Source organism: Chrysemys picta, chromosome 11 (assembly GCF_011386835.1).
Source record: "Chrysemys picta bellii isolate R12L10 chromosome 11, ASM1138683v2, whole genome shotgun sequence".
In the NCBI taxonomy this organism is placed as follows: Eukaryota; Metazoa; Chordata; order Testudines; family Emydidae; genus Chrysemys; species Chrysemys picta.
Genome location: NC_088801.1, coordinates 26,002,556 through 26,026,457, shown reverse-complemented (window position 1 = coordinate 26,026,457; position 23,902 = coordinate 26,002,556). Strand labels below are relative to the sequence as shown.

General features: G+C 45.0%; 1 protein-coding gene across 2 annotated transcripts in view; it reads right to left on the bottom strand.

Moving 5' to 3' along the window:
• Positions 1 to 11,259, bottom strand: part of KIF5C (kinesin family member 5C) — a 122,421-nt gene extending 111,162 nt beyond the window's left edge. For both annotated transcript variants that reach the window (XM_008171434.4, XM_008171435.4), the window contains exon 1: positions 10,760 to 11,259. In XM_008171434.4, coding sequence (XP_008169656.2) covers positions 10,760 to 10,885 — 126 coding nt within the window. In that variant the 5' untranslated portion in view covers positions 10,886 to 11,259. The remainder of the gene's footprint in view (positions 1 to 10,759) is intronic.
• Between the last annotated feature and the right edge of the window lie 12,643 nt (positions 11,260 to 23,902).

The window sequence follows — 23,902 nt, the reverse complement described above, 5'->3', positions numbered from 1 at the left end:
TGGCAATTAATAGCGCTGCAACTTTCTCGCTCAGGGGTGTGAAAAAACACCCCCCTGCGCACAGCAAGTTGCAGCACTATAAAGCACCAGTGTAAAGAGTGCCCCAGTGCTGGGAGCTATGCCCCTCATTGAGGTGGGTTTTTTTTAAAACCACACAAGGCACATTAAAGCGCTGCTGCGTTGCCAGTGTAGACTAGTCCTTAGAAGTGTCCTCATCATGTACTAACCCAGCCCAGCTTGTGAAATCTGGCAGGATCAGAGATGAGGTGGTTTGAAGGAAAGCAAATTTAAATGTGAGAATACAGAAATGTCTGCAAGAAGCCCTTATCTGTACAAATATATATATGCAGTTAAATCTCTCGTTGCCCTAAATTACAATTGAGAATGCAATATATTAGATTTTTAAATTCATTGGATGGTTGGCTGTTTTTCAAAGAGGGAAGCTGCAAAAATTAATTTCTTAATAAAGAAGGCAGCTGCAGATCCAGCCCTCATGTACTAGACAATTAACTTCTCTGTTAGAACCAGAAACTCTACCACACTAATTATTCCACTGCAGTAAGAACTCCGCCTCCTAAACAGCTTCCCCTTCAATTAATTATTAAACATAACAGTACCTAGAGCAATCTACTCTTTTTAGCAGTTCCAACAATTACTCCCTGGATGGCTACAACTACAGTCCTTAAGTTAGTGAAACATGTTTGTTCTGCACAGGGTCGGCTCTAGGCACCAGCCCTCCAAGCACATGCTTGGGGCAGCACTTTCTAAGAGGCGGCATTCCGGCCTCCCTTTTTTATTTTTATTTTTTTTGCTTGGGGCGGCATTGCCGCGAGCCGGCCCTGGCCCAGCCACTCGCCCTGCCAGCGGGAGCTGGGATCCGTGCCCCCTGCCCAGCCCGGTGGCGCCCTGTACAGTGCTGCCCTGGGGAGACTCGGCGCGGCAGCAGGACCCCATCTCCCTCCCTGCATCCCGGGCGCCGCTTCCCTTCCCCTCCCCCCACTCCGGGAGCCCCTCTCGCGGCCGCTGCAGCCCGGGCTGCGGCGGTGGCTAGAGGGGCTTCCGGAGTGTGTGAGGAGCGGGGCGGGGGGAGGGAAGCGACGCCCGGGATGCAGGGAGGGAGATGGGGTCCTGCTGCCCCTGCCGCGCCGAGTCTTCCCTTCCTCCCCCACCGCTCCTCACACACTCCAGGAGCCCCTCTAGTGAAAGGCCGTGAAAGGGGCTCCCGGAGTGTGTGAGGAGCGTGGAGGGAGAGAAGCAGCGCCCCCTGGAGCCAAGCCCGGGCTGCGGTGGAGGCGAGAGGGGCTCCCAGAGTCAGGGCCACCCGGGGGGGGGGGGGGCAAGTGGGGCAATTTGCCCCAGGCCCCGGGTATGTCCAAGGCTCCCCCCGCCTCCGTCTTCCCCCATCCCCCGGCATCTCAGTCGGTAAGGGGGCGGGGCTGCAAGTTGCGGCCGAGCGGCGGGAACTCAGGTCCCGCTGGAGACACCAGGCGGCTGCAGCGATGTTTGGGAGAGGGGTAAGTGGCATGGTAAGGGGCCGGGGCACCCCCAACCCCATTCCCCACAACCCTGACCCCCAGCGCTGAGCCCAGCCCCTCTGAGCCGGACACCCCCCGACCCCATCTCCCCACAGACCTGAGCCCAGCCTCTGTGAGCCGGGTACCCCCCAACCCAGAGCCCAGCTCCCCACCCAGCCCTGGGCAACAGCAGCACCACCCCCAGGCAGCGACAGCCCATTGGCACCAACCATCACCATCACCCAGCAACAGCCCATTATGTAATTGCAAATGTATACATACCATTAAAACATTTAATGTTTTTAAATAATGTATTTAGTGTATTTTCAAATTATTACAAATTAATTTTTGAATCTATTTCACTAGTTATTTTTTACATTTCCAAATACATAGTATACTATAGTATTGCAACTTTTTTTTTATGGAAGGGGCCCCCGAAATTGCTTTGCCCCAGGCCCCCTGAATTCTCTGGGCAGCCCTGCCCAGAGTTTGTGAGGAGCCGGGGAGGGAGGGAAGTGGGGTCCCCTGGAGCCAAGCCCGGGCTGCGGCGGTGGCGAGAGGGGCTCCCGGAGTGTGTGAAGAGGTGAGTGGCCGGCTGGGCTCGTCGGTGCTGAGCAGGTAGCCCCACAGCCGGAGATCCTCGCCTTCCCGCCCGCCGGGACTGGGCCAGGGCGCGGTGAGGCTGAAGAGCAGCAGGTCCAGGGGGCTCTCCAGGTCCTCGGCTGCCAGCATGTCAGGGCTGAGGGCGGTGAGCACAAACTGATCCACCTTGGCCACCAGCAGCGCCGCAAAGCCCAGGGAGGGGCCGTGTTCTCCGCGCCGCCCCGCAGCCACACTGCCACCTGGAAGTACTCCCACTCCGCGCCGCCCAGCAGCTCCACTCGCATGGGGACAGAGTCACGGCTGGGCCACGGCTTGGCCGCTGTGTGCTGGTAGCGGATCCCACATTTGGGTGGGGGAGCCCAGTGCTGGGGTGGCAGGGGGAGCAGGGGGGGGAAGAGAGAGACCAGTGCTGGGGCGGCAGGGGGTGCGGGTGGGGGGGGGCCACTGGTGGGCTGGGGGGGGCAGCCAAAATTTTTTTTGCTTGGGGCAGCAAAAAACCTAGAGCCGGCCCTGGTTCTGCAGCAGATAGGGAAGCCTTATAAACTGAAAGAAAATGTGGTACTTATACAAGATGTGTCCCATTCACCTTGAGCTAATTCATGGGTTGGAGTAGGAGGGAAATCACCACAGAAATAAAGTGACAGATTTGCCAGCACTCTGCTGTTCCATCTCTAGAAATAATCAGGCATGGAAACAACACAGCCCAACATTACAGGAAAGTTAGCACAGCATGACACATCTTATACATAAAGTAGAAAGATGAAAGGCATCGGGTCAAGCACATGCTTTGTAATTTTTCAATATATGTCATACTGAAGGAAAACCTGCTGGCGTGGGAGGACTTGTCATGTTTTCTAAAAGAGAAGAACCCACCACACATTTGTATCATTTCATGGTGCCTTTGGAGATCATAGGCTTCAAAGATATGATATGTTTATCTCTGCAAGCTGCTTGTACTTCATTACAGGTATCTCAGATGAGCTCTTTTGTGGAAACAATCCTTAAACTTCATGGGAATAAAGAAATTAGGAGGGGGCAGGGAAATGGACTAAAGATGCACCGTTATAACACATTAAAGGTTTCCAGCTTAAGTTTTCCCAGTAGAAACATTGTAACAAAATGTATCACACACCTAATGAATGACTGTACATCAAGTATGTATTGTGTGTGTTTTATAAAAGGAAAGAAAAAATCCCAACAACACATGGCTAAATATATTTTCTCAAAAAAAAATTAATACGTTTAACTGAACTGACAGGTTAGATTTCGCTAATTTAAAATAAAATCAACTTCACTAGCAATACAGACATTCCCACCCCACATCAATCTATGAGAGTATAATTTCTAGGGTGTCTCACATCAAGATATGATAGTCTACCCTTGTGCACTGAGAGGTGGAAATATTGGTGTGGATTTCATTAAAACAGCAACGTGCCATGCAGCATCAAAGAGAACTATCAAATCATGGAAATGACTTTCAACAACCAATGAGGATTTTTATGCCACATTGTCACTGCTCTACCATCCATTTGTTTCAGGAGCTTTTGCTAAATAAGCTAATTAGGCATGAATGATCCAGATAAATAGTCTGCAAAGATATTTAAACAGAAAGAATTGATGGATCTAATTCTCTTCTTACTAGTGCAACTTTCATTAACTTCATTATCATTCCTGCATAAGAGAAAGAGAATAGTCTGACCTGATACTTTAAGGAGAAAATATATTGTCAGTAGTACACAGTCATAATTCTCAGTAGTAAACACATTAGAAAACTAGGTAAAAATAGACATTGTTTCCCTAGAGGAATGGGCTATCATTATTTGCATCTGACAAGTACTGTATATGTTATGCTGTGAACATCATTTGACCTTTTGCTCCCTATATTCCTACATGTTCTGTAGTGTCTGATTAACAAAAGAAAAAATTATTCAATGTCTCTTCACAAAAATGTAGTCACTGAATACAATAAGGAGTCTTTAGAGCAATTCAAGGCTGAAACAATAGATAGTAAGACTTCCCTCTGGGGGGAACAAACTATGTATGCTAGTATAAGGACCCTTAGGCTTGTTCCATTTTTCCTTACTGTTTTTTCTCTCTCCCACTCACACACACTTTGAGGTCCCATATCATAGCCATCATCCTTCTAGTCAAGCACAACTGGCAAGGACTTGCTTCAAAGCCCACCAGTGCCACACTTAGTCAGCTGGAATGAATCCTGTTGAGCAACAACTAAAACCAAACATTCCTCTCCCTCCCTACCCCGACGTTGCCTGCACAACAAGAGATGTGCAAAACTCAGCAGATTCAGTATGCAGAGGTACATGCCAATATTTTGCACTAGTTCAGCCCTAAGTTTCATCTCAAAAAAGGAATGCGAAATCAGAACCAAAGTTAATTTCTGTCTCCTTCCTGGAAATAGAAAACACTGACATTACGACAGCAAGAAATTAGTTCAGGAAATCCACATTGCTAAATATCACAACTAAGACTAAATATATCAGTTTCTGCCTTTCACTAACAGCAAGCTTCAAAATGAGCGGGCACTACATATCCACCTGAAGAACAAAGAATGAACTTTTCCTGCATTTTCCTCAGTTCAGTTCAATTCCTTACTCTTTATTTATTTTTTAAATTTTGGGGGGAAATATATTGTGGGCCCACAAACTTAGCTGGGAAAAAAGTCTTTTTTACATCACAGGCAGCTTATTTCCTCACAGAGTCTCCCTGTGTATTCCTCCCAGTCCCCGATCCTGCAAACACTTAGGCCTTGGCTACACTGGCGCTGTACAGCACAGCAACTTGCTGCGCTCAGGGGTGTGAAAACGCACTCCCCCGAGCGCAGCGGGTGCAGCGCTGTAAAGCGCCAGTGTAATCAGTGCCTGCAGCGCTGCACACTCGCTCGCACCGCTGCAAGCTACTCCCCTCGGAGAGGTGGAGTACTTGCAGCGCTGCAAGAGAGCTCTCGCAGCGCTGGCGGCGCGACTACACTCGCGCTTCACAGCGCAGCCGCGGCAGCGCTGTTAATCCCCAAGTGTAGCCAAGGCCTTAGGCATGTGAGTACAGTAGTTGCAGGTGTTAAGTGTTTTCAGGTCCCCAAGCCAGCAAAATACTTCACTGGCTGAGCTGAGCACTCCACTTAACACTCACAGAATACAAGAAAAAAAAATTGCCAAGGAAAATACATTTGCATCACATCAGGCAAAACCAAATAGCTAACTTCAGGGTACAGAGGAACAAAGGCCACAAACTAAGCAGCAGTCTACTGAAAATCAGTTGTGAAGCTCAATAAGGAATCCAGTAGTTTAGTTAAAAGTGAATTGCAAAAGAAAGTAATTTATTTATTGCTTTTGCCTCTTAGTGCCCTACTATGATCAAGGTCAGTTGGCCATCATGGCAAAAAAAAAAAAAAAAAAAGGGTTAAGTCACAGTAAAAACACAGGAATCATAATCTGAACTTAAAAATAAGTCATGGCACACTAAAATTTTCATTATATTGTTGGCCATGGAAAATTGAGAAAAGTTAATTAGTCTCCAATTTGCAATTAAAAATTGATTAAAGCCATTTAGTTATATTAGTTTATCCATACTAAATGGCACACATGTACAGCCAAATCTGAGAAGATTCATGGAGGAGGCTGGTTCAGGTGACAAAGACCATGGATGAAATCCCACTCCTATTAAAGTCAAAGAGAATTTTGCCATTGAAATGGGGCCAGGATCTGATTGTTTTAGATAAGCAAATTCTGAAAGTCAGAGAATCGTGGATATGATAAATGTACAGCTTTATTCATGATGTACAGAAATAGACTCAAAGATGTCCCAAAAGAAGTTGGGGGAGGAGGAGTCATTTGCCTTTAAAAAAGAAAAAAGAAACAGCAGTAATTACAAGTCTTCCCTTCCTATGGTTGCTGGAGAACCTTCTGAAGCCCATAAAACTATAATAGGAGAGAATAACAGGAGGTGCATGATGTTGACTATTTCACAAAGAAAGCATTTTCCCCCCGTTGTTTGTCAGGAGCTTGAGTTAAGAAAAAAAAATCTCTCTTTAAGGGTTCAGAAGAGTTGGATTAGACATCTTCTTTCCTTTCAGCTATTCAAGTTTCAGTCTTGTCTTTTGTGATGACTGAAAATAGTGGAATTTTGTCTTCTCATAGAAAAATCAGTCATGATATTGCTTAAGAAAAAGATGCTGGACTAACAAAAAACCCACTTATTCAGAAGCAACAAAGGACCATTTGAAATTGTGGTTGATTTCTTTAATTTAGCTTTGCAATTCCATCTTAATAACTTTATGAACGTTAAAGAAAAAGAGCGCTCTTCTAAAATGAAGACCATGCTGGGAATATTTTCTAGCAGAAATGTGATTTTTCTGTGGCTAAGTATTACTAGTTATTGGATCTGAGCATTCAATCTGACACACTAAATAATGAAGATCAATAATACATTCTATTATTAATAGTATATTGCAGTAGTACCCATAGGTTCCAGTTAAGGTCAAGGCCTCAAGCGTGAAAATATTCATATGTATGTTTATAATTCAAAAACTGTAAAGAGATACAGAAAACATCAGCCCCCTCAAGCCAGTATAAACTAGCTGATTTCTCACAGGTATCATGGCAGTGAACCCAACTCAGGAGATACAGTTTTTTCTCTGTTTAATGTGACAGACTTACAACTAAGCAAACCAAGGGCTGATCTACACTACCCTGGGGAGAGGAGGAAAAAAATAGATCTAAATTATGCAACTTCAGCTACGTTATTCACGTAGCTGAAGTCGACATACCTAGATCTACTTACTGCGGTGTCTTCACTGCGTTGTGTCGACGGGAGATGCTCTCCCGTCGATTCCCCTTGTGCTTCTCATTGAGGCAGAGTACCAGAATCGATGCTAGAGTGATTGGTGGTCGATTTATTGCGTCTATACTAGACACTATAAATCGACTCCTGCTAGATCGATAGCTGCCTGTCAATCCGGTCGGTAGTGTAGACAAGCCTCATTGGATGTCACTAGGTCTTCTTCCCAGACCCTGCCTATGTCATGAGAAAGAGAAATGAAGAAGCTGTTCTGGTTGAGACAAGCTTTCCTGGATGATAACTAAAGGTGCTGAAGATTTATCCTGCCAAACCACAAGTTATACACAAGGGTCAAAATACACTTTTACATGTCATAAATTAGAGACTATGCCCTCCAATGCATAAGAACTAGAAAATATCGGTTTTTCCTTTTTGTCTTTGGAGAGAGCAGCTAATGCTTTATAGTGATGTTTGAGCAATTTCTTCAGTTGAATCATTTTAAACTGAACTCAGTGTTTTCCAAAGAACTACAGTATAAGCAGAGAGGCCCTATAACCAGAATTACAATTTGCACATTGTTTCACTTAGTTTAATTAATATACTTTGTGTCGTTTTTAAGATCACTAACATTTGCATGGAAAAATCTCTCCTTCATACGGTTTCATCTCTTTCTGCTAATTATTTCTCCTTCATTCTAAACATTCATGGCCTGAAGTCACAATCCTCTGTTTTTGACATCAGATTAATTGCTGTGGAGATTATGATGATTACAACTCAAGGTGAGGAATGAGAGTTTTATCTGCTCAGAAAGCAAATATCCTGTTTTGATGCAATGCCCTCAATAATTAAAAAGAGAAGAGAAATAGACTTTTCTATAACATTTATCTCAAAACATTTCAGTCTTTCATGAGTCATTTAGCAGCTCTCTAATGAAAAAGTGCTTGTCCTTCCAATAAATTCTGACAATAGCTGTAAGCAGTTGAAATAAGAACCTTGTTATAACCAACTAGCCATTTATGTAGTTTATTATTTATTTATTGATCTCAAGCATTTATTTAAGTATTTGGTTATAAAAATAAACCTTATAATGAGTAACATAAACATGGCTGTGATGACTGCAGACCAAAATACAAAACAAAGCACTAAGGGAAAATAAAATCCAGCAAATCAGACAATTAACCACATACTAGCTCAAGTAGAAATGACCTACATCATGCACTGAAGATAACCAAAGCCCAATATTGGCAGACTGCCAAAGGGAGCCCATTCCAAAGATAAGGGCCCTCAATTGGAAAACTTCAGCTCCAAAAACTCACAGCAAGCACACCCCAGACTATCTTAACTGCCATGATAACCAAACAGTCTGTGGGAGACTTGGGTCCCAGATGTCTTGTTTTTAAAGGGACAGTCCCATATTTAAGCCCTCCTGCAGGTGTCCTGACTTTCTTAAAAACGGGCAAATTGTCCCATATTTTCTGTCTCCCCCCCAAATCTGTACTGGTGCTGATTGGATCCGTGCTTGTCAACCACTCGCCCATCAGCAGGGGGGGCAATGATCAACGATGGGAGTGGGTGTGCAAGGCTGGTGGCAGGACAAAGCTGCAGCATGCACAGCTAGCCACTCCTCCTGCTGGTCCATCAGCACAGCCCCCTGCCCTCCCGTGCAGTGCCGAAAGGCTGCTGCTGGCCACTTGCTGGTGTGAACCCTGGCAGAAATCTGGTGGGGGAGGGCACGTGACCCTGCATGCCGCCCCCATGTGCTGCCTCAGGAAGACGCAGCATCAGGTACCAGAAGAGGCAGGTCCATCCTGGGCGCCCAGCCAAGCATGGAGGGCACCGGGAAAGGAGAGCTGGGTCGGGGGGGGGGGGGGGTGTCTGTGTCTGTGTCACCTCTCCACGAGTGAACCCTAAAGCCTTAAAGATAAGAAGTAAATAAAAAGAATCCAACTGTGCAGTATTTCTTTTTAACAGGGGTTCAGTCAACTTGATGTTAATTTGAACATTTGTACTGCATAGTTCTGATTGATTTTCATTGAACTTGCTTGAATACGAGTAATTTTACCAGGTGTCCCATATTCAGCATACAAAAATATGGTCACCCTAGTCCCAGACCATACAGGGATCCAAATAACCACATAGACTGTTTTTTTAGTGATCATGTTAAATATGCTCTAGTCAGTGATTCCAGAGCCGTTGGTGTTATGAAGGTTACTTCCCAGCGTGATATGCTGGTGGAACAAGAATATTGGCCTGTCCAGAAATCTGTTGTCACTAGGACCTGGAGTAGTGAACTGATGCTTAAATATATATTTTAGACTTTGTGGTAGAAAAACACCATGTGCAGATCTACTTATATAAGGATGAACATTTCAACTGTATCACTAACTTGCCCATGGAATGAGATTTTACTACACTGTGCTCCCAGAAAATTAGAATCAACTATTTGTTCTACTGGAATCTGTAATCGTTTATCAATGTGCCTCTATAAATAATACATAATAAAACGATTGCTTTACATACAAACTATACTCAGCAATTACATACTGCAAAACTATACTTTGATGCCTGCTTCGAACAAACAGATTAGGATTTAATCTCTGCCTCCTGCTTCTCTCTTTGACCTCACATGGCTCTAATGCAAACGCAATGCAAAACAGGTGCGACAGAACTATCATTGCACATTCAGGGAGCACATTCCTGTGTTCCAGAAAACACAGTGAACACGAAGTAACCACGGGCCGGCTGCTCGAGGGTCTCAGAAGCCCGTAAGAACTCCAAGCACTACTCCTCGGCTCGTGTAGAGCGAGAGTGGCGGAAGGCTCTTCGATCCATTCAAGCGAAGAAACTTTCCCGGGAAAGAAGGCGGCTCCAGCGGCTGCCGCAAAGAGCTCTCTCTAGCTATGTGACAGCAAAGGGGCTGAAGGGAACCCAGCAATAACCAGCGCACACGCAGCCCGTACACCTCTCTCCTTCCATCTGCACCGACCGCAGCCTGGCAGGTTTTTACACAGCGCCGCTGGTGAGATGCAGCGGCTGAGCGCAAGCCAAGCCCGGAGGGGGGAGGGGAAGAGAAAGGACTCACACTGAGCTCTGCAATTCTCTCCCGAAATTGTTGTCACCTGCCAATCATTTGAGGTACCCCACGAGCGAGGGAGCGCGTGAGCATGCCCAGTGAACAGAATGACATCAGCTTCATCAATGCTGGGGGCTGGGAGGCAGCAACCCAGGTGGGAATCGAGGCCGACTCCATTCAATTCCTCCCCACCGCAGGTACAAACGAGGGGAGCGCGGCACACGGGCCGCCCTCTGCCCTCCCAGCCTGGCCCCGGGGGCAGCGGAGGCGGTAACTAGTCCCCGGGGGAAAAGTCGGGGTGTGCAGAGCAGGCTAGTGCCATCCACCCCACTCCGAGGAACTTCTCCCCCCTGCCTGGCGTCTGCATCCCCCAGACCCTTCTCATCCCAACAGGGGGCCGCGTGCCCGGGGGTGGGGACAATAAACCCCAAGTCAAAGGATGGAGGGGTGGGAACTGAGAGAAACCCTGGGGGCGTGCCCGAGCCCCTGCCCCCTCCTGGAGGAAGCGGGGTCCCTGCAATTCTGCGGCAGGAGCCTGCCCAGACCCCCGCTAGCTACACCAGAGCCCTGGGATAACCCCTGCCCCCTCCGCCCCCCATCCTGGAGCGGGAACAATGGGCCGCAGCAGGGAGGGAGCCGGGTGCCCAGGGCGCGGGTGCTGCGCGGCGCGCAAAGGGGGGGGGGCGATGGTGCTTTTTGCCAAGGCTGCAGAACCGCGGCCCCAGGATGCTCAGCCCCACGGTGGCTGGGAGCGGGACCTCCCGACGAGACTTACCCCGATCACCACCGTCTCCTCGCCTTTGAACTTGGGGATGAATTTGTCCCCGCGGAGGATCTCCGCCTCGTTGAGGGGCCGGAACCGGCACATCACTTTGATGCTGCATTCAGCGGGGTCCGCCATCTCGGAGGGGTGGGAGGGATGCTGAAGGGCGAGCTGCAACCCGCGTGCCTAATGCATCCAGCCTCCAGCGAGGCAGGGACCGCAAACACCCGGCCCACCTTCAGCAGGTCATGGGGCGGGGGGCTCGAGAATGCAGCGCCCCTGCATTGTCCAGCTTCTCCGGTAAAAAAAAACCAGCCGGCCCGCGGCAGAACCACTTCTGCCGAGCGCCGGGGTGGGGCTCGCACCCCGCGCGGGGGCTGCAGGTGGCTCTCTGCGGGCAGCGAGCAGACAAAGCGGCCGCTCCTTTGCCCCTTTAGCTTCGGCAGCCTCTTGCGAGCCGCCCCCAGAGGCTTTGTGACTTCACCGCATTACATCAACCCCTCCCAAAGCTCGGGCTCGAGGGGAGAGGCGCCAACAAGGCATGCTGGGAGCTGTAGTCCTCCGAGCGGCATACAGGTGGGGGGCTGGACGGTAAAGGGGGAAGGAAAGGGCCGTACCCCACTTTCTTTAGGTGTCTGACTAACTACTGATAGCTGGGGGATGAGGATTGACGGGTGGTGGCGGTGAGCGCTACTTTGAAAGCCGATTACAGCTCCCCAGCTGAGAGGAAATCCGTTTCTAATTAGATCTGGGTGAAATGTTTCAAAGTTTCAGAAATCACACACAACTCAAAAGTGTTTAACAATGACAAACATATTTTCCCCGGTTTCCAATCCATACTGATTTATACCTGCCTCTGGAGATTTCCATTACTTGCATCTGAAGAAGTGAGGTTCTGACCCACGAAAGCTTATGCTCCCAATACTTCTGTTAGTCTCAAAGGTGCCACAGGACCCTCTGTTGCTTTTTATGAAAGATACGATACCCTGCTTATTGTGCAGGATTAATCATGGATCTAACAAACATATGACTACAGCCGTCATGCTCCAAAAGGGCAGTAATGTGCTAAGTTGTTGGGACCCTTCCTGACTGGATTGTTTTTAGGGTGTCATAAGTCGGGCAGTTCTTGAGCCAATCACTTGACACTTGGAACAATTCTACCTTAGGCTCAGATCTGCCCTACCAGTTTTGAGCCTGTTGTGTGTGTTTCTCTCTCTCTCTTTTTTTGTTTTGTTTTTTGTTTTAAAGAAGAGAGATGCAAAAATTAGACTTAGAACATCTGTTGCAACCTTATCTTTAACTATGGAACAACTGTCATTATTCCATAATGATGGAAAGCCATCATCACCACTACAGACTTTTTCAGTCCACTGCAGGATGCAAGCTTCACCAAGTGTCAAACATGGGTATCTCTAGCTAAATATAACCTGTACAGAGTATCAGTTTGTCTCACAATCATTATTGCAAGTGGCCTTCACGGAAGTTGCTATCCATTAGTTTTCGTTGCTACAATCCATATCTTCTTAGGGCATGGCCGAGTCAAAGATGTTTTAGCTTCATTATATTTTATGTAGTGGTTTGTTCTCTGGTAGATGCCAACCCTTCCTTGCTACCTATTCATAAACAATCTACTACTAAACCAAAACTACAGGCCAGTAAGTATGATGTAGTAATTATTATAGCACTTACCTTTCTCTAAAGCACTATATAAACATTAATGAGATCTGACACACACACCCCCACCCAGGGAGATAAATAGGCAGTTTTACCAATCTACAGTAGTTATTTGTTGAGTACCATAAATATGCCAACTACTGTACAAACATAGAAGTCTTGGTCTCAAGCCTAAGGATCTTACAAGTTAATCAGAGATAAGAACATTCAAGTACAAAATGCACATAGGTTTAGAGTCCCATATGTTGGAAGTCCTTTATACATAACATGAAGATTTTGTAGCAGAATTTCAAGTGTAAGGGATAGCATAGAAGAGGACAAAGATATCAGTTGGAAAACATTCAAAGAGATGGGGTAGGAAGGAATTCTCTCTATGCCACTCCAATAGTTTACCACTGTATATCCTACACAGGACTAAGCCATACAATATTTAGCTGTGGTTGCCCACACTAAATGTATTAGAACTACTCTGTCAGTAAAATGGCATATTAACGCTGACCAAAAGCAAAATATATGCACGTGTGTTCCAAAAAAAACTCAGCAGAGATTCAATACCAGAATATGTTTACCATGCTGATTTCTTGAGGGAGAGGGGGAGAGAGAGAGTGTGTGTGAGTGTGTGATATGAAGAATGTAAACCACAATAAACTAGAAAACACCAAACACTCTCTTTATCGCATAGTGTTCATTAATATATTCACATGCACCTAGCCTTGCCTAGGTATCCATCACCAGTATATGAAATTTGTCACATAAAATAACAAGGTGAAGTACTGACCAAAAGAGGCCTAAAACCCTAGAAGTCAATTCCTCCCTTACATAAGTGCATATAATTCTCCTGGATTTCAATAAGAACTGCACATGCTTTTACGAGGGCAAAATTAGGCCCGGAGGAAGAGGAAGGCGGTGGGAGGCTTAAATGAAGTATCTGTGCTAATGTTGGATGCCCGTATGTAACTGCGAGAATATTGATAAGCCTGGTCATTTGCTGTTTAAACAACAGGGCCGCGCAGAGGAGGGGGGCAAGTGGGGCAATTTGCCCCAGGCCCTGCAGGGGCCCCGCGAGCCCTGGCCCGGCGGCGGTCTGGGTCTTCGGCGGCATTTCGGCGGGGGGTCCTTCAGTGCTGCTGAAGACGCGGAGCGAGTGAAGGGCCCCCCACCGCGGAAATGCCCCGCGAACCCTGGCCCGGTGGCGGTCCGGGTCTTCGACGGCATTTCGGTGCGGGGGGCCCTTCAGTCGCTCCGGGTCTTCAGCGGCATTTCGGCGGCGGGTCCTTCAGTCCTGCCGAAGACGCAGAGCGACTGAATGGCCCCCCGCCGCCGAAATGCCGCTGAAGACCAGACCGCCGCCGGGTGAGTACAAGCACTGCAGCTCCCCCGCTTTGCCCCAGACCCCCTGAATCCTCTGGGCGGCCCTGTTAAACAATACTGACAGGGAAGCACCCTTAGGCAATCAGAAGAGGTAAACGAAGCTCAACTTGACAGGGAATGTGTATGGTTACAAAGGCTGGCATTTCAGGCTCTGCCACCTTCAATCTTAGAAAAGCAAACAAGCTTTACAATAATCACAAGCTAAGCAAATTTCTCATACTCAACACCCCACAAAAGGAGCTCGTCATGGCTGCTGAATGCTGTGAGCAAGAATCATTCTTGTCAGCTGGTAAGTAGACGCTGTTACCTAAACCTGTGCATGGCCTCTCAACCTCTGCGGTCAGTTTCCTTCAAACGGAATTCCTACGAGATTGCATTAGTGTGAAGCTGAGTCACATTCATGCAAACAGGGAGATGGGGGGTGGAGGGGGACAGTTCTTTTGCATTTCCTAGGAGATTCGTCTTCATTTCTCTCTTTAGATGGTGGTAACCTCATTATGGTGGGCTGACATCAACTCAGCAGGCAATTTAGGGCGGGCTCCCATACACTTCTGAAAAAAAGCAACTACATCAAAGGTAGTTAGCAATGTTCAGTGTGTGGTAGACTATTACTGTATAGTGTGATTTGTTCCTATAGATTATCAACTAATTAACATGACTCCCCATATACTTCAAGCCTCAGACTGCATATTTACAATTCATGATGAGTGGGTGATGTCTTATGAAAAACTGTTCTAATTTATATTTCCAGTTTCTTCATTACTAAGGAACTATTTTTGAGCAAACTAGAACAGTATTTAGTTTCTCATTAGGAAGGTTGTAGTTCCCACCCCATAATAAGACACACACTCTCCAGAAAACTTTTGTACTATAAAGCTTCCCCACCCCTTCCCTTCCCTTTATATAGTATTGTCACAAAACAGCCAGAGTCCTTGCTAAATCTTACTTCAACATAGTCTCAATAATTTTATTTTCTCCCATGTTCCTACTAGGAAAAAAAATTAGATAAATGGAAGCAGGCCAAACATCCCTGCAGAACTAGTATAGTGCTCTACATTGCTCTAGAACACAAAGTCTGCTATATTCTCCTTTGAACTGCAAACACCCTTAGGAGCATTAGACAGAGCCCCATCTTACAGCATGGGTGCGACCTGTTCTTTCTTTTTTTGTGGGTTATATAAGGGGTTGCTGATACTTATGTTCAATAAGAAGAACAAAGGACTAATCTTGGTATTAGAGAGAGAGTGAGAAGGGAGCACTCCATAAGAAGGGAGCAGCCCAGTCCCTGTTCTGTCACTTCTCACTAAGGCTCAGATCCTGCAGTGAGCTCCACATTGGTAGCCCCAGGCAGCTCCATTCAGTTAGGCTCTGTATGGGGGCAGGGATTTACCCAAATAGATCATCTCACACTGACATGCCTGTCATCTGTCCTACTGGCTTCAGTGGGACTATCAGGGCACATGCCCAATTGTTTGCAGAATCACTTGGCCTACGCCATCAGCAGGAAGGCAGAGCAGCGGTGGCTCTCTGCAGCCACCTTGATAAAGAAGTTCACTGGGGAGGCCTGCTGAGGCAACATGCTTGGACCAGCTTAGAGAGTCAGGGCAAAAGATTGTTCTGCAAACTGGGGCATGGTTGGTAATAGGTCACTCAATTTGTTTTAAACTTTCTTTTATTGTCCGTGGCTATTATGGGCATCTTTCTCCCCCTAGAAGAGCTTTATCTCGGCTGATGCTGATGCTTGCCAGCAGAGAGCCTTGGCTGCTCCAGGTGCAGCTAGTGCGGGCCCAAGCTCTCACTGCTGCAGGCCCTGCCCTAGCAAAGCACATAGTCCCACACTGACATCAATGGGATTGCACCTATGAGTGAAATTAAGCATATAGTAAAACCTCAGCATTACAAACACCAGAGTTACAAACTGACATGGGCAGTGCATCACATAGGCTGGGGCAATCTCTGCCTCCCCACAGAGCTCAGCATGGCCCTGCCCACACTCCTGCCCGAAGCCCTCTCCTGCTTGCCCTTCCCCCTTGGCCCCAGCCCAGGCAGGCTGCTCCTCTTCAGGGGCTGGGGCTGGGGATAGGGCAGCCGGGACTTGAGGTGGCTGGGGCAGCCCAGTGCTGGGGATCCCCCAGGTGTGTGTGGGGGCATACCACCTGGCTCTGGGGAGGGGACTGGAGGCGCTGGGGCTGCCTGCCCTGTGCTTGAGGGGGCTGGGGGTGCTGTGTGGGGGGCCCGCACCACCCACCCAGTGTAAACTCTGAGCCTGCGGGAGCTGTGCGCTGCCTGCCCTCCCGCCCTGAGCTCAGGGGAGACCGCGCATCACCCACCTGCTCGGCAGTCTGAGGCGGGGGCGAGGGGCTCTAGCAGGGGAAGGGGTTGGATCCACGGGTGAGGGCAGGGCTGACCAGAGGCTAGCCTCCCCCAACCAGTGGTTCACCTGCTGCCCATGCAAACTGACCAGTTAACCACACACCTCATTTGGAACCAGAAGTACGCAATCAGGCAACAGCCAAGCCAAGAAAGCAAATACTGTACAGTATTGTGTTCAAGGTAAACTACTAAAAAAATAAAGGGAAAGTTTAAAAAAAAGATGACAAGGAAGGAAACTGTTTCTGTGCTTGTTTCATTTAAATTAAGGTGGTTAAAAGCAGCATTTTTCTTCTGCATAGTAAAGTTTCAAAGCTGTATTAAGTCAGTGTTCAGTTGTAAACTTTTGAAAGAACAACCATAACGTTTTGTTCAGAGTTACAAACATTTCAATTATGAACGACCTCCATTCCCAAGGTGTTAATAACATTCAGGTTCCACTGTGTGTATAAGTAGTTCAGAATTGGGGTCTTTGGATCCTAATCCTGCAATTTGTTCCATGGAGGGAGACCCCTGACCCATGTGGTTTAATGAGGCTGCCTGCAGGCATAGAGGGCTAGCCCTGAATAATATGTTGCAGAACTGATCTATGTTAGGTCAGCTTGTTTTTTTACATTCATTTCCCCTCCCCCATGTCCCCTCTTCCCCCCATTCCCTTGTCTTTGCATGTTATGGTGACTAAAATTAAAGTACAACACATTTATCCAAGTCCCAAAAAAAAAGCCCACAGTCCCTTTGGTGGCCATATGAAAATAAATAGAAACAATGTTCCTTTCCATTCTCACAGAGAGGTGCTGCTAGCTGTTCCTGAAAGCATTTCATACGAGGGGGTGTGAGGCCAATTTGTTTCTTTTTAGTGTATTTCAGAGAGAGGTTTAGTTGAAACAGCCTGAACCCTGCAATTCAGGGCACTGTATCTTAGTAAGAACACTTTCTGTGGTCAAGCATCATGAGCTTGGGCTTCTGCATCAACTATTTAGCAGAAGACTGGATAATGTGCACATGTAAAGAAGGGTAGGCCTGCGCTCATTCCATAGGCTCCATTCCCATATAGAGTATAGCTTTCACTCTAGGTGATAACCCTTTATTTTTATTTCTTTTCTGACATTATGGCCTTTTCTCAGAGCTCCTATAGTGTAGCGCCAAGAAGCACCTTGGCCTCCTGGGAGTTACAATACAGCTAGACCATACTTAGCTTGACTGAGGAAGGAAGCAACAGCATCTTCCTTCCACTAGCATGCTTAGGCCATTCCATGGCTCAGAGCAGGAGTGAGAGGAGGAGGTGGCCCTTGACTTCATTCTTTCCGGTCCCCACTGGAGTAATATGTTTCTGCAGTGACACATGGGTATGCCACACACCCCCACCCAGGCCCCTGCAAACTTCCTCACCAAAAACCCACATAAGTCTCAGTCTGTTTATACAGTGTCTTAATGCCATTTGCTGTATTATTGTGACAGACTGTATCCCGATGTTTACCTTGTTTCAAGACTATGATAAATTTTGTACAAAGTATGCCTTGTGAAGTATCATTAGAAAACTCATAATTTGCTGAGCATTGCCCTGGTAAAATATGTGTGGCAACATTGAATGTAAGGTTATAAAATTCTACTGTATGAGCTTGCTGAAACATATGCCAAATTTAGAAAAGCAGGCACAAACCCGTCCCTCAGAGACAAAAGGCAAACTACCCGGTAGCATTTCAGCCACATGTCAACAAAATCAAATGGACTATCACCGGGTTAAGTGGCTATTCTTTGGCAGAAAAAAGGGTTTGAGTGAGAAATTTATATCTTCGCAAAGAAAACAGCTGCAAGTTCCCATCCCACAGACTTTGTCACCTACATCCCAGCTGGAGCTGAGTCTCAAAGAAGACAATTGCTATAAGAAATGGGGCAAACGCCCTAGATTACCTCCCCCTTCATTTCTACTCACAGCATCAACAACAGCTGACGGACAAAGGAAGCCTCATTGCACTGGGGAGGGATCCTGGCAGAAAGAATCAGCCAGTAAGACTGCTAGAACATGTGGTGAGAGAGACCCTTTTACTTTAAAAGTTCACCTAACTTGTTAAAGTATGTATTAGTTTGTGTTTTATCTTTTATTCCTCATTACTTGTAATCACTTCAAAGTTTATTAATTACAGAAAGATAGATTTTAAGTGTTTGGGAAACTTCATTTGGGATAACAAGATTTGTGCATATCATTTTCTATTCATGAAATAATGGACTTCATAGGAGCTTATGTTGTCCAGGGGGGGCTGGGCAGTACAAGACACACATTTCTGGGGGAAAGTCTGGGACTAGGAGTTTGCTGGTGTTGCCCACAGTGTAATTCATGAGTGGCTGGACATAGCACTCAGCTGGGATGATTTACATGCTGGAGGCTGTGTGGGCAGACCAGGAGTGCTTGCTTTCACAGCAAAGCAGTGTAAAAGGCAGCACCAGGTTGGAGAATTGAAGCGCCACAGCTGTTCATCAGTCTGGATTGTACCATATGTAATGTCACAATTATATATCTGGCTCTGGTACATGCTTCCAGAGATTCATTTTGGGGCCAAGCATGGAGCATTTCAAGCCCAAAGTACTTTATCTGAGAACATAACAAGCACATGAATGGCGGTAGAAGAAGTGGAATATAAATTGGAATTCAGCTTTTCCTTGAAATATGCACCACTCGTTCCCATTTCACCAGAGCATGCCTGACAATTCCCTGGTCTAGGAGCTTGTGTACACTGAGCAGATGAGTGGTGCTTTAAAACATGTTGGTAATTAATAGGTTTTTTTTAATAACACTGTGCACCTAGGGCAGAGACAGACATTTGGCCAAGATCAGTTGGATCATTTCAGGTATTTCTACATTCAATAAAATAAATCTTCACCATTTTTATACTTCATAATTTCATTTATTTACTTTTTATTTTTGCATTTAAACAGTTACTAACAAACCATAAAATGGATTTATGCTGAAACGGGTAATTGCTTGTGTTGGGCTATCTTCCCCAAGTGCCGATGATTTACTACAGTTTATCTCAACAAAGGTTAGTATTGTAGTGGCATTTATCTAGCTATTGAGAATACTTCTACATAGTTAACTGGCGCTGGAAAAAATATTATTTGCATGGATATTCATATGCAATACATGAATAGTGCAATATATGATTTCAGGTGTGTGGTTTCCACTTTATTGTTCTAATACTATTTTTCAACAGTTACTATCAAATGCAAATGTAATTAGAGGATAAAATACTAACAAATACATATTTCATGTGCCTAAGTTTACCAAAATTATACATTTCTGATAAATTTAGTGAAGTGTTTCTCATCTCACTGTAGTCAGCAGGAATTTGGTGAATTAAGAACACTTAATTTTTAAAAATCTCCCATATTTCACCTAGAAACTAGACAACATGCTAACATAAGCCCTGATTCTGTAAACCCTTAGGTTAGCTTTACTACGGTGAGTAGTATCATTGATTTCAATTGTAGTAAAGTTAAGTGTGTCTCTGAGTGTCTGCAGGATCCGAGCCATGATTAGCACAGAATCATGTTTAGTTTTTCTTCCAAGGCCCAGTCCTGTGAGGTGAGCTACACCCTCAACTTTCTCTTATTTCACTGGGCCTGGAGGATGCTCAGCTTCTCTCAGGATGATGTTGAAAGCAGAACAATGGCTCGTTTCAAAAGAGAAATATATAATAAACCCAATTATTGGGGGAGAGTGAAGTCTGCTGGGTAACAGTTTTTGTATTAGTTTAAATTAATTAACATTAATAAACATTCTCTTAAGACATCTTTATGGCCTAGATGTTGGCCAAAACATGCATTTTGAAAATTCCTACCTATTTTGTATGCTTCCTTCAGAGTTAAGGCAGAAGCTCTGTCCCTAACTCACTCCATTGTTCCTGCTCACTATAGTTGATCACTAACAGAGCTCCCAAGAAATGGGAGAGCTGCCATACCTATGATCTGCAATAGTTGTGTACAGTAGAGTGAGTTAATGACACAATTTGAGCCGTTACTCCTAATTTCCTGGATTATATCAATTTAATCTAGGGAGTAGTTACGTTAATGTAATGCCAGTCCTGGGATCAGTACTGCTTTTTAGTGATAAACCGCTTACTCCCTAGCCTCCCTTCCAGATTCGTGCCTTTCCATGGAGGAGGGCTGCATGCTGCTCTTTCCGAAGCCTGAGAACGTTGTTGGATGTGTTTATTATTTACAGAACACCATAAGCATATGTGGCATTTAACAAAGAAAAAAGACCTTGCCCTGAGGCGCTTACAGTCTAATATTAGCATTACACACACAAGGTGCTCCATCCCCCAGGGCAGAGCACATCCAATCCCAGGTCCTCCAAGTTAACAAAAAAACAACCTGGGTCTTGAACTCAAAATTTACCATACTGGATCAAAACAGTGGCCCTTTTAATCCAGTATCTTGCCTCTGTCTATGGCAAGTGCTTTCAGAGTAACGTGTGAGTTAACACAGCAGAACATAGTTGTGAAATAACCTGCTCACAGGAAAAATTTCTGCCTAACCACATAAGGTGTTGCTGTGTTATTTACTTTTTTGTTTCTGAAAGAAGGGTGATAGGTTAGAATTTATCTCTATATCCGAATCACAGGGTGTTTTGATTTGGCTAATACAAAATATTTTAGTTATGTTTAAAACTGTAATCCCATGGAAGGCATAGAGCTGTGCAAGAACCATAACTTGTTTGGCAGTACATCCCAATGATTTTTACACTTGTTTTTGCTCCAAATTGGAATACAACCAAAAAAACTTCCTGAAAAACAAAATTTGCACACAAAAAATTAAAGTAAAATAAAATAAAAGGTTCAAATAAAAGTTTGGGTCCACTGAAACATCCCACTTCAATAAAATTGAAATATTTAATTCAAATTTTGACTTTACTATATAGTATATAAAATAAAAAATGGAAAAAGTAGTTTCAAAACAAAACAAAAAAAATCAAAAATTCTGTTCCAAAATACTTCATGTCAATTTTTTAAAAGAACAAAATGTCATTGAAATCTGTAAAAAGTCAAAGTTTAGATTTCAACAAAATGGAATTTTCCAATAGAAAAATGTTCAGTGAGAAAATTTTTGAGCAGTTCTACTAAGAAGCAAGTTAAGAAAAGCTACTTTTGGCCCTGATTCAGAAAAAAAACACATGCAAGCATGTGCTTAACTTCAAGTTTGAATAAACCCATAAGCAAAGCACATAACTATATGCATAAACCATATTGAATTCAATGGGATTAGCCATGTGTTTAAAATTAAGCATGGCCATATGAGTTTTGCTGAAGTGAGGATTGGTTATGTTGCATCTGCAAATGTGATTGTGCTTATTAAACACAACTGAGTTAGTTTAATTTTACTACTACTAATAATAATCATTTTAGGATAAAACCCATTTAAAAAGTACAAATTTAAGTAATTTCATAAGCACCCCTAATACAATTTTCTTTTAGAGAAGATGTAGAACAGTGGCTCTCAACATTTCCAGACTACTATACCTCTTTCAGGAGTCTGATATATAATTATAAAATAAATCAACTGGAATATAAATATTGTACTTCCATTTCAGTGTATATTATATAGAGCAGTATAAACATCATTGTATGAAATTATAGTGTGTGCTGACATGGCTAGTGCTTTTTATAGAGCCTGTTGTAAAACTAGGCAAATGTCTAGATAAGTTGATGTAACCCCTGGAAGACATCTGCGTTATCCCGGGCTACATGTACCCCTGGTTGAGAACCAGTGACCTAGGAGGTACGAAAGAAGGCTGCCTCCTTTAATTTTCTTTCTAAACTATTCCAAACATTTTCAAGGATTATGCAAAATCCCCTGAGTTTTACTGTGTGGCAAAGTAACACTCTTGTTGCTTTTAGAAAGCAAAGCAAAATCCTTTTGGAGTAATGTCTACAGAGTGAAATACCATTGTGGGTTTATGGTGCCATCTTCTGGTGTCATTTACAAAGCTGCCTCACCTAGTCACATATTTGTCATGCAAGTGCGTGGGATGATGGGTGTTTAAAGGCATTTTACACTGAAAGCAACTTTCAGTGAAAAAAATATGAATTCAGGAATATTCATTCTATTATGGATAATGATAGTGAGAATCAAGCACTAGTGCTTGTGACTTTTCAAGTATTTATCCACAGTGAAACTGTTATTGGGGAAAGAAGAGGGGGGAGAGAGAGAGAGAGAGAGAGAGACTGTAGTCCAGTGGCTAGGGAACCCACATGGAAGACCCTGAGTCCAGTCTCCCTGCTCTAACCACTCTCTTGTTACTTATCCTGCCTGGTTATATGGTTTTAACCATAGTTTTAGTATGCACATGCAACTTTTTAATTAACATCTTAAACCCAAATTAACCTTCATCCCATACAAAGCTAATATTTGCATGTATACCATCATTGGTTCATGTGAGAAATGTTGTGTCATTAAGTGCATTTACTGGGTGCATTATAAATACCTAGATAATTTGATGTGCTAAAGAAACAAAGCCCGTCTCCTATTATTTTGTATGGTATTCCTGCTCTGTCTCCTTGTCCTACATTTTAAAGACAAGTTGGGTCATAACAGCTTGTCAGCTGTATTGCCAGATCTACTGCATGCGTTTCCTTTCCCACTTAGAGACAAATTTGTTTTACTATTAATTGCTATCTAGGAAGAAGGAAAAGGAAGGCTTGCTTTTGCTAACGAGGGCTTCTGAAATAGGAAGAGATGTATTTTCCTTCATACCTTTGAGAGTGGAGCTAAGAATATCTCCGAACAGTCTTGGGCCTATGAATGGAAGAAGCAGGAGTCTACATTTTGAAGACATGCCTCCCCTCCAAGGCTGAACCCAGAGAGCTGGAGATATGGCTGCTCTGGATAAATAGAACCTGTAGTCTTCTGTAGTTATTGGAATGTTTCCTTGGTCAAAGATCCTCCTTATAGCACCTTCCACCATGGGGCTGAGCACGTCCTTCTGAATAATACTGGAATCTAGAAGGTGGTCAGATGGTTTTGAATGGGAGGCCACTGCTGAGCCCACTTTGGAGTAGGCAAGTCACAACTCTTGGAAGGCAGCATCTAGTTGGCAGATATTTCTAGCAAACTGAGAGCCATGTCAGGAATTCATCTTGGAGACTGAGATAGGAGACACCCCTGATGTTCTCTACTAACTCTAGCACAGATGGCAGGGGAAGGGACAACCAGAATAGAAGGCTCAGAGTCAGAGTTCTCTTCTCCTTCCAAAGTGGTCTTCTCTCCTGCAAAGGAAGGAAGGAACAAACCAAAACAAAGAAAGGATTGAGGAAGAGGGCTCATTAAGTGGAAGGAATAGAGCACTGGTTAAATTGTTTTTTGGGTCGGCAGGAAGAAAAAACGCCTACACCAGGAGAAAGAAGTAAGGTTGCATAGCCTTGTCCAACTGAGATGGGGGAGGGGGCCAAAGAAAGACTGGAAATCTCTTAACTGTTTCAGCTTGGAATCAGTCGAGGGGAATCTCTTGTCTGGCTCCACTGATCCAGGGTCAACTCCTGGCCTTTCTGCACAGCAGGGCAGGGACATGCAGTGTGATCACCTTTCAACCCAGTAGTACTTCCACTGCCAGCCAGCTGTTGAGGGCACTCAGTGTAAACAGGCCCCACAACAGGTAGCTGAAGTGGGTTGGAGCAGGAGAAGAAGAGCCTCTTCCTGGTTTCTTCTGCTGCTGCTCTATAAAAAAAATTAGTGACCATCTGAAGC